The 8,712-nt window shown below is 26.7% G+C and overlaps 1 protein-coding gene across 6 annotated transcripts; it reads left to right on the top strand.

Annotated features, from left to right (window-relative positions):
* Positions 1-4,292: 4,292 nt before the first annotated feature.
* Positions 4,293-8,218, top strand: LOC145074019 (signal recognition particle subunit SRP54, chloroplastic-like). 6 transcript variants are annotated; one of them, XM_079020466.1, is made up of 7 exons: positions 4,293-4,634; positions 4,787-4,829; positions 5,123-5,247; positions 5,348-5,450; positions 5,525-5,625; positions 5,703-5,840; positions 8,088-8,218. In XM_079020466.1, the coding sequence occupies exons 3-7, from the start codon at positions 5,224-5,226 to the stop codon at positions 8,157-8,159; spliced, it is 438 nt and encodes a 145-aa protein (XP_078876592.1). In that variant the 5' UTR covers positions 4,293-4,634; positions 4,787-4,829; positions 5,123-5,223; the 3' UTR covers positions 8,160-8,218. The 6 variants fall into 6 exon arrangements, with proteins under 6 accessions (XP_078876592.1, XP_078876591.1, XP_078876588.1 ...); XM_079020465.1 differs by lacking the exon at positions 4,787-4,829; XM_079020462.1 differs by having other exon boundaries at positions 4,787-5,247.
* Positions 8,219-8,712: the final 494 nt, after the last annotated feature.

Genomic DNA, 8,712 nt, shown 5'->3' with positions numbered 1-8,712 from the left:
GTATAATTTTCATCAAGTATTATATATCAAAAACAAAAATATTTAAGGTCAAAGTTGAAGAATAAAAATTTCAAAAGTCAATAGTCGATAATAAATCTTCGATGGAGGTAGTATGTATGTATGTGTATATATATATATATATATATATATATAGAGAGAGAGAGAGAGAGAGAGTTAGGTTCAAATATGGATGGACATCTATTATGCGTACGTGTGGACAGTGTTATTCTATGAGAATGATTAAGAAAATTTATTATTTACTAACTTGAATACATTTAACCTCACACAACTATTATCATTATCACACATTTTCACAAATTAAATCATTTATAAGGGTAGTATGGACTTTTTTTTTATGATTCACATTCTGTCATAATTTGTTCTTTATAATCGTATTCTGTAAGAATGAGAACGAGTGAAAAACAATGTGTGAGAACAAATACAAATAAGAATTAATAAGAATACATGATAATGACGATATTTTTGTGAGGTTAGATGTATTCACATTACTAAGCAACTTATTCACTTAGTCATTCTCATAAAATAATATTGTCCACATACGTCCGCACAATAGGTGTCATCTACATTTTAAGCTAGCCTATACATATATATATATATATATATATATATATATATATATATATATATATATATATATATATAAGGCTATGTTAGTGTATTCTAACTATCTATTATGTGGATGTAGAATTGATTGTGGACCAGTCATTTTAGTTATTTGAAAAAAATGATTAATAAATATTATTAAATTAAATATAACTGAAAAATACCATCTAATTTTACTATAAGGGTATTTTAGTCAATTGAGATAAATTTTAAAAAAAAAAAATTCTAGATTTTTTGGGATAATTAATTCTACTGATTTAAAAATTCTGATTTTTTAATTAATTCAATTTTAATTATAACATAAGTTTTAGTTATACCCAATTTTACTGTGTCAGAATGACACAAATATCAACCATAAACTAGTAAATATATATTTCATTCTATTATCACACAATATGGTTATATTCAAGATATTTTTGAGAATTAATACGCTTAAATAAGTCTACAACATATTATCAATAATAACATTTTCTAATGAATATGAGTTTTATATGAAACATTTTTTTCTTTAAGAATTAGTAATTAGTTTAATTCTTAAGAATACAACAATAAACAATAATTACATTCATTCTGCAAAACAAATATGACTAATAATAGCTAAGAATTACACTTATTCTTAAAGATTAAAATTAAGAATGGTTTAAAAATAAAAAAAAAATAAAATTTAACAAAAACAAGAATCTTTTGTAAAAGAATATTATTTTCAATAATCGTTTTAAACATTCTATTAGAACACTTTCTAATAGAATAGACTTCATTTTTTACAAAAATCCATAATTTATATTATCTTCTACCAAAATCTAGAATATATTTGATATTCATTTTGAATCCAAAATGCACTTGAGAGAATTCATTTATGTAAAATAACTTGATTCCAACCATATAAAAAGTCCAAATCATCTTATACTCTTTAAGAATCCTGAATAAATAAACCAATTTGCTCGTGATTAGAAGATTAGAACTAAAGCATTTATTTATATACATACAAATTACATTTTAACATAATACATTTATACAAATATTATGATAAAATACATATAAATAAAAAACAGTGTGAATAATTTAAGTGAATTGAGGTTTGATCAACATTATTGAAAGGTTAATTCAAGTGATTTGAGGTTTGATTTAATTCAAGTTGAAAGGTTATAAAGATGAGGCTTAGTATTAAATATGTAATCTTTAAGTGAATCTAGGCAATACTCATGAAGGATTAGAACTACATAAGCTTCTAGTTATTTTAACATTGAACATTTGAATTCATGTTGTAAAAACTAATCTAAAAGCAATTAAGTTATATTATGAGTTTACATGAAAATGATGTAAGTGTAAAATAAAGTTATTACACCAGTTTTGCTTTCTTTTCTCTTTTTAATTTACACATTTTTCCCTTTAAACTCATAACGTAAAATATAACATGAAATTAAATTCCACTAATTCCTATCTTTTGTTAGAAAAATGAAACAAACTAAATTATAATACTTTGCAATATAAATACCTAAATAAAAAAGCTATACACATTAAAATAGAATCTATCAACTTACCTGCTTGCATAAACTTTCTCCACACATAAAGAAACTACAATTCAACAATTACCAAAAAAGAAAAAGAATACCCCACTAAATTAATGCACAAAAGATACTAAATCATAGAACACACTAATTACGAGTAAAGAAATAAATAAATTCAAAGAAATTAGAGAAGTTGAAATTTCTACAAAAAATATGTATCCATTTCGTATACACCTTTAACAATAAATTTGTATGGATCGGAAAAATCAATAGAAATAGAGTGAAGCAAACGTGAGCGTAAATATGATCAGAAAATAAGCAGAAGTTTTTTGTAGCGGAAAACCGAGGCCGACCGCAACAGTTAGTCGAGGATGCCATATTTGGTTCGCCTGGAAGTACATATAAAAGGTGTTGTCCGGTGGTGTTTATGGCCGAAATTTTGGACACAAACGATTGCTAGTCGGTGGTGATAGAAGCTTCTTGGTCTCGATGGCAAGGAAAGAACAAAGACAGATGGCTGGCAATGAAGATACATTCTTATTAGGTAACCTCCTTATTATAAGTTTGATATTATAGGTTTCATAATAAATTAGATGTGAGACTCATGTATTACATGGTTTAATTAAAAAAAAAATATATAAAATTTTAACAATTTGAAAAGTTTGAATTTATAAGAAAAATGAGAAAAATTTGAATTATTAAAATTAATGAGACTTTAATGTATTGAATATATTACATATATAAATTTTTTCTAATAAATACTTTACATATATATTACCTTACACATTAAATGTGGAATTTTAATTTAATAAAATGAAAAATACAATAAAATGACAAGTGGAAAATAGAAAATTTAAAAATTCTAGAAAATGTCATGTGTCCAAATGAATGAGAAGATTACAAGTGGGAAAAAAAACCTTCATTTATTATAATAGATCAGTTACCATAATAAAAATTATTATGAATTATTAAATTAAAATAATTTAATTATTTATTAATTTACCAAACTATTCTTATATATTTAATTAATTATTAAATCATAATAATTATAATGATTGGTCCATATTCATTCTTATATCCACACAATAGAGAGTTAAAACATATAAACCTACCACTCTCACTCACTCACTCACTCTCTCTCTCTCTCTTTATATATATATATATATATATATATATATATATATATATATATATATATATATATATATATATATATATATATATATATATATGGTCCGGATCTTTGGTGAGGTGAGGACTGTAAGGACAATTCTCGTCCAATCCTATTCATTAAGGGTATTTGGATCAAAATATAATTTAAATAGGTTGGGCCAGAACATGAATATAGCCTTGGGATAAAAGTATAATATTATATTGTTGTCTTCTTCACCGCATCAAACGCATACGCATAAAAAGGTTAGTTTCCATTAACTATAACATTTTTTGTTAGATTAATTGTATTAAGAAGCTCAATTATGATCATATGATCTGGGTTTTTTTATATAGAAATCGATTTCTCAGTTAAATACTCAATTGACAAACTTTTTGGTTTTGTTTTTTTTATTTCAATCACATTAACTCAATATGATATTTAATAGGATTCGATGCAATTGTTGATTGAAAAACATGATTTAGAAAACGACATTGATATGTACTCTGTTTTTTAGGATAAAAATTTAATTTTTCATCTACTGTTCACACCTCTGATTCGTAGATGTGATCTAATAAAAATCGACTAAACAAATCCAAATGAATTAATTGATTCTACATAAATCGGATTGATTGATTACACAAAGACAACTATTTTAGTTTTCGTTACAGTTTATCGACTAAATGGTTGATTCCAGGAAAAAAATGTTTCATATGCTGTAGGTTAGTTTTATCAAATTAGTTGTTTTTATGAGTGATATATATATATATATATATATATATATATATATATATATATATATATATATATATCCCCTAATCTAATAAATAAATAGATTTTTCCCACGTGACATTCTCCAAACCCCTCCAAATCAAATTTTCCCGCTACTTTTACTAAACTGAATTGTCCAAACTGCCCTTCATTTCTTTTTACACGATTCATGTTTCCAGCTATATCTTCAAATTCCAATTGAAAATTCAAATCTTTCCTAAATTTACGGCTGTAATTTGCACAATCAAATCCCTCTATATCTACAAATCAACGAGATAAAAGGATTGATTTGTTGGTCTTCTCAATTGTTATTTTTCTTTATCAGTATGCACCGATGGAAACACTAATGTCTTCATTTTCTTGATTGCAGGTTTGATAACGACAATCTACTCCTCTATGGTGCATGATGAAAGATCATCTCTTCTCAAACCTAAGTAGAGGCATCGAAGACCAAATAGGTTACGACATTTATGTCAACTTCCTGAAAATTCAGATTTTGTTTCTCCATCGTAACATCCATAATATTCATTTCTCCATCGTCGTTACTATTTTTTCGCCTGAAGGCCGTCTCTTTCAAGTCGGTATGAATCCCTAAACCCTATTTCACCACAATTATCTCCAAATATCTTCTTATTAAGAATTGATGTTCTTCTATGATGGATCATTAGATAAGGAAATTACGTTTCATTATAGTTCACTTCAGTAAATTTTATACGATTTTGATTTGAATTAGGGTTTTTTCCTTATGAATTATGTTGATGTCGGCATGAATTCAGGTATATTACGTTTATTTTCCCCTAATCTTCAATATCAAACATTCTCTTCTTCTCTTTTTTCTCCTACTTCCAACGACCTTAAGGGTGACACCTCCACCCAATGAATCAGGTATACTAGGGTTTTAGTTTAATTGCGACCTTTATCACATTATTCTTCCCAAATCCATTTTTCATCTTACATCTTTGTTGCAGGTAAACAGGTATGAAGTTGACACTTATACAAGTTTGATATTTCTCAATGAGCTTTCAGGGTCACTTAAAACTCGATTCTGATAGATATAAGTTTGTGACAGGTGGATGCTCCTGTATATGCAGTAGGGACTGATGTAAAACCAACAGAAACAGCTAGACAAGGTCTTCAAGAGGCTAAAAAAAGAATGTAGATGTGGTTATAATGGATACAACAGGAAGGATTCAGGTTATAATTATATGAAATGTCTTTTTAATCATTTCAGATATTAGAGAAGACATTTTTCTTCATTAATCTAATACAACACCCTTTACCTTTGTTTTACCAGATAGCCAAAAATATGATGGATGAATTGAAAGATGTGAAGAGAGCATTGAATCCCACAAAAGTTTTGCTTGTTGTGGATGCGATGACAGGGCAAGAAGCTGCAGGTATTTTGAAATAACTTATTATTACATATAAACATGTAACAATTTACCATACTAACCTTGGTGATAATTTTCAGCCTTGGTGACAACTTTCAACCTTGAAATTGGAATTACTGGTGCTATTCTAACTAAGCTAGATGGGATTCAAAGAGGTGGAGCAGCTCTGAGTGTTAAAGAGGTTGCTCTTTCTTTAACATTGTTTTTCTCAATTGATGTTTATTTGATATAAGATTTTGTTTAATTTTGTGACGTTAGGTGTCAGGAAAGCCAATTAAGCTTGTGGAACGTGGAGAGAGGATGGAGGATCTTGAACCCTTTTATCTAGATCGAATAGCAGGAAGGATCTTGGGCATGGGAGAAGTTCTCTTATTTGTGGAGAAAGCACAAGAAGTTGTGAGTGTTTTTTCAATTATCCAAAAAAAAAACTTTATTTTTATATTTTTTACTTATATGAGTTCATAATATTATTGCAATCTAAAATAAAAAAATGTAATTACAAAATAAAATAATATATACGCAATAAAAAATATGAGGAAACTTAACATTTGTTCACAATAAGTATTTACTTCAAAGTGTTAGTTATATTTTCATACAAATGGCAATAGAAATGTATTTTATGCGTATTTGTATCTATATATGTGACTTTTTCTGTATGTATAATTGTTAATGTGTCTATCACAAAAATATATTTTAAAACTACATTGCTATTTTATCCAATATAAAAAAAGTTAAATAACGGCCATTTTTGTACACTACAAACCTTTGGGAAATTTGTGGTCTTCAAATCCTAATTTTTAACATCTGCTGTTACAGGGAAGAGGAATACAAATTCAATATTTCTACTATTATGCACAATTTAACAAATGAAATTAAATTATTGAAACACAAACTTAACAAGATTCATACCTTTTTCAATGTCGAATCTAATTTCTTTTATGTTTTTCAGCATCCATTTCAATATAAAAACACAAACTTAACAAAGATTCATATTTTTTTCAATGTCGAATCCCATTTTTTTATGTTTCACAGCACCGATTTCAATATAAAATGTAAACAAAATGATTTGTGTTTAAATTAATAGAATTTAATAAATATATGATGTTTCATAACTATTTTTAATTATTAATAGTATTATATTGCAAGAAATAAATATAGGTAATAAAGTATACCTCATAAACGTTGAACAGATTGATTATGATTCACATATCAAAGTGCGGGTGGTAAAGATGTAGACTCACAAATAAAACTTCCAATGTTGTTTATAAGGAAGTTTTTCATAATTTATAACCAACTTTTTTGTAGCATCTTTTGGTCATTTTTAGCAAATTACACTTCATCCATCATATTAATTTATTTATTTATAATTATGTATTGTATTTTTTTTATGTTATTTTCATTACTGAAATGTTATGTTTGTTTTGTATCAAATCAATTTTGATGTATTTTTGGGTTTTTTTTTGTCATTACTCAAATGTATGTTGCATTATATAAAGTCATGACTTTTATAAAATAGGTGGTTTTACATTAATTAAATACTTAAAATTTATAAAATTACTAATAATCTAGAACATATCTGAAGATAAACAACACAATTGCACGAATTTCAAGGTTATGACCAGTAAGCCTAAAAAAGAAACACATGACGAGGTAAATCAAGGTAAAGTTTTGAAAAAAGCTGACGAATACAACACCATTTCTATTAATCTCACGAAATTAACACCATTAACGATGAAGAATGAGTAAAAATCCTACAATGACAATGACGAATGATGGAGATGGTGGAGTTGATTTATTGGGATGGTAATTTATAAGTGTAAAAGTTGCGTTTTAGCCAACAAACGTTTTTTTCCCACTTGCTTCCTTGTGGTTGTGTCATCATCTTCGTATGTTCAACGATAATCATGCATCAAAAGGAATGGTTTTAAAAAGGGTTTAAGTCATTTTTGGTCACTTAACTTTTGGTTTTGTGCTCATTTGGTCACTTAACTCTTTTTAAGTTTTAAATGGTCATCAAACTTTTGATTTTGTGCTCATTTAGTCACTTAACTTTTAGATTTGTGCTCATTTAGTCACCTAACTTTTAAAATTGTGCTCATTTAGTCACTAAACTTTTGAAAAATTTAAAAGTTTAGTGACTAAATGAGCACAATTTTAAAAGTTAGGTGACTAAATCTAACCAAACCAAAAGTTAAGTGACTAAATGAGCAGAAAGCCAAAAGTTTGACGACCTTTTAAAACTTTAAACGATTTAAGTGACCAAATGAGCACAAAACCAACAGTTAAGTGACCAAAAATGACCTAAACCCTTTTAAAAATCTCTATTTCTAATCAAATACTTACCATTTACTATGTAATTAAATACTTACAAATCACAAAGTTAGTAAAAAATGCAATATTACAATTCATAAGTTTTCTAAATTAATGAAATATTATTTTTTTACATAATTAAATTTTGAATTCTATTTAAAATTAACACCCGTGGGTTCCACGGGTTTTAACCTAATATATATATATATATATATATATATATATATATATATATATATATATATATATATATATATAAGTGTGTAAGCATATTCAGTTCCAAAAATCAAATGGTAAAAGGTTTATTAACTTATGTTTTATGATGCCTTACAGGTGCTTAATGAAATGCCTAAGAGAGTTCATAATTTTCCTACTTGTGCTCATCTTTCCCAGCTTCTTGACTAAGCGCTTGATTCCAGAAAAAACTAATATTTTTTCATGTGCATTTGTTTAGTTCTATTAATTTATTTGGTCATATATATATATATATATATATATATATATATATATATATATATATGTATATATATATATATATTTGTGTGTGTGTAAGTTGATCCAATGACAAAAATCAAATGATAAAAGGGTTCTTAACTTATGTTTTAGGATTCCTTACATGTGCTTGATGAAATACCTAAGAGAGTTCATAATTTTTCTACTTGTGTTCATCTTTCCCAATTTAATTGTGCGATAAGTGGGTGTTTTTTGGGGTGTATTTTCTTTAACTAGTGTAGATATTACATGTTTCTTGGTGTTGTTCATTGTAGTGGTGTTAACCGAGTACATGAAACATAATTAAAGTATTGTATGAATTATGAAAACACGAAGTAAATATGATCTGGTTGGCTCAATTATGCTTTCAAAAGATACAGAGAAAATGTTGAGTACAAGCAGTGAAGACTCAAAAGATACTCTAACTCTAGTACTTATCCACTATTTATAGGGATGCCAAAAGCAT

Source organism: Lactuca serriola, chromosome 9 (genome assembly GCF_051521515.1).
Source record: "Lactuca serriola cultivar US96UC23 chromosome 9, Lser_US96UC23_V15, whole genome shotgun sequence".
Classification (NCBI taxonomy): Eukaryota; Viridiplantae; Streptophyta; class Magnoliopsida; order Asterales; family Asteraceae; genus Lactuca; species Lactuca serriola.
The sequence above is the reverse complement of the archived record's forward strand: the minus strand, read 5'-3'. Positions and strand labels throughout refer to the sequence as shown.

What these genes read in the sequence shown, in the direction of transcription:
- LOC145074019 (XM_079020465.1), top strand. Translation starts at nt 5,224, where the DNA reads ATGGATACAACAGGAAGGATTCAG. An exon ending in GACAGGGCAAGAAGCTGCAG is followed by an intron (nt 5,451 to 5,524) that starts GTATTTTGAAAT and finishes GATAATTTTCAG; the next exon opens with CCTTGGTGACAACTTTCAAC. An exon ending in CAGCTCTGAGTGTTAAAGAG is followed by an intron (nt 5,626 to 5,702) that starts GTTGCTCTTTCT and finishes TTGTGACGTTAG; the next exon opens with GTGTCAGGAAAGCCAATTAA.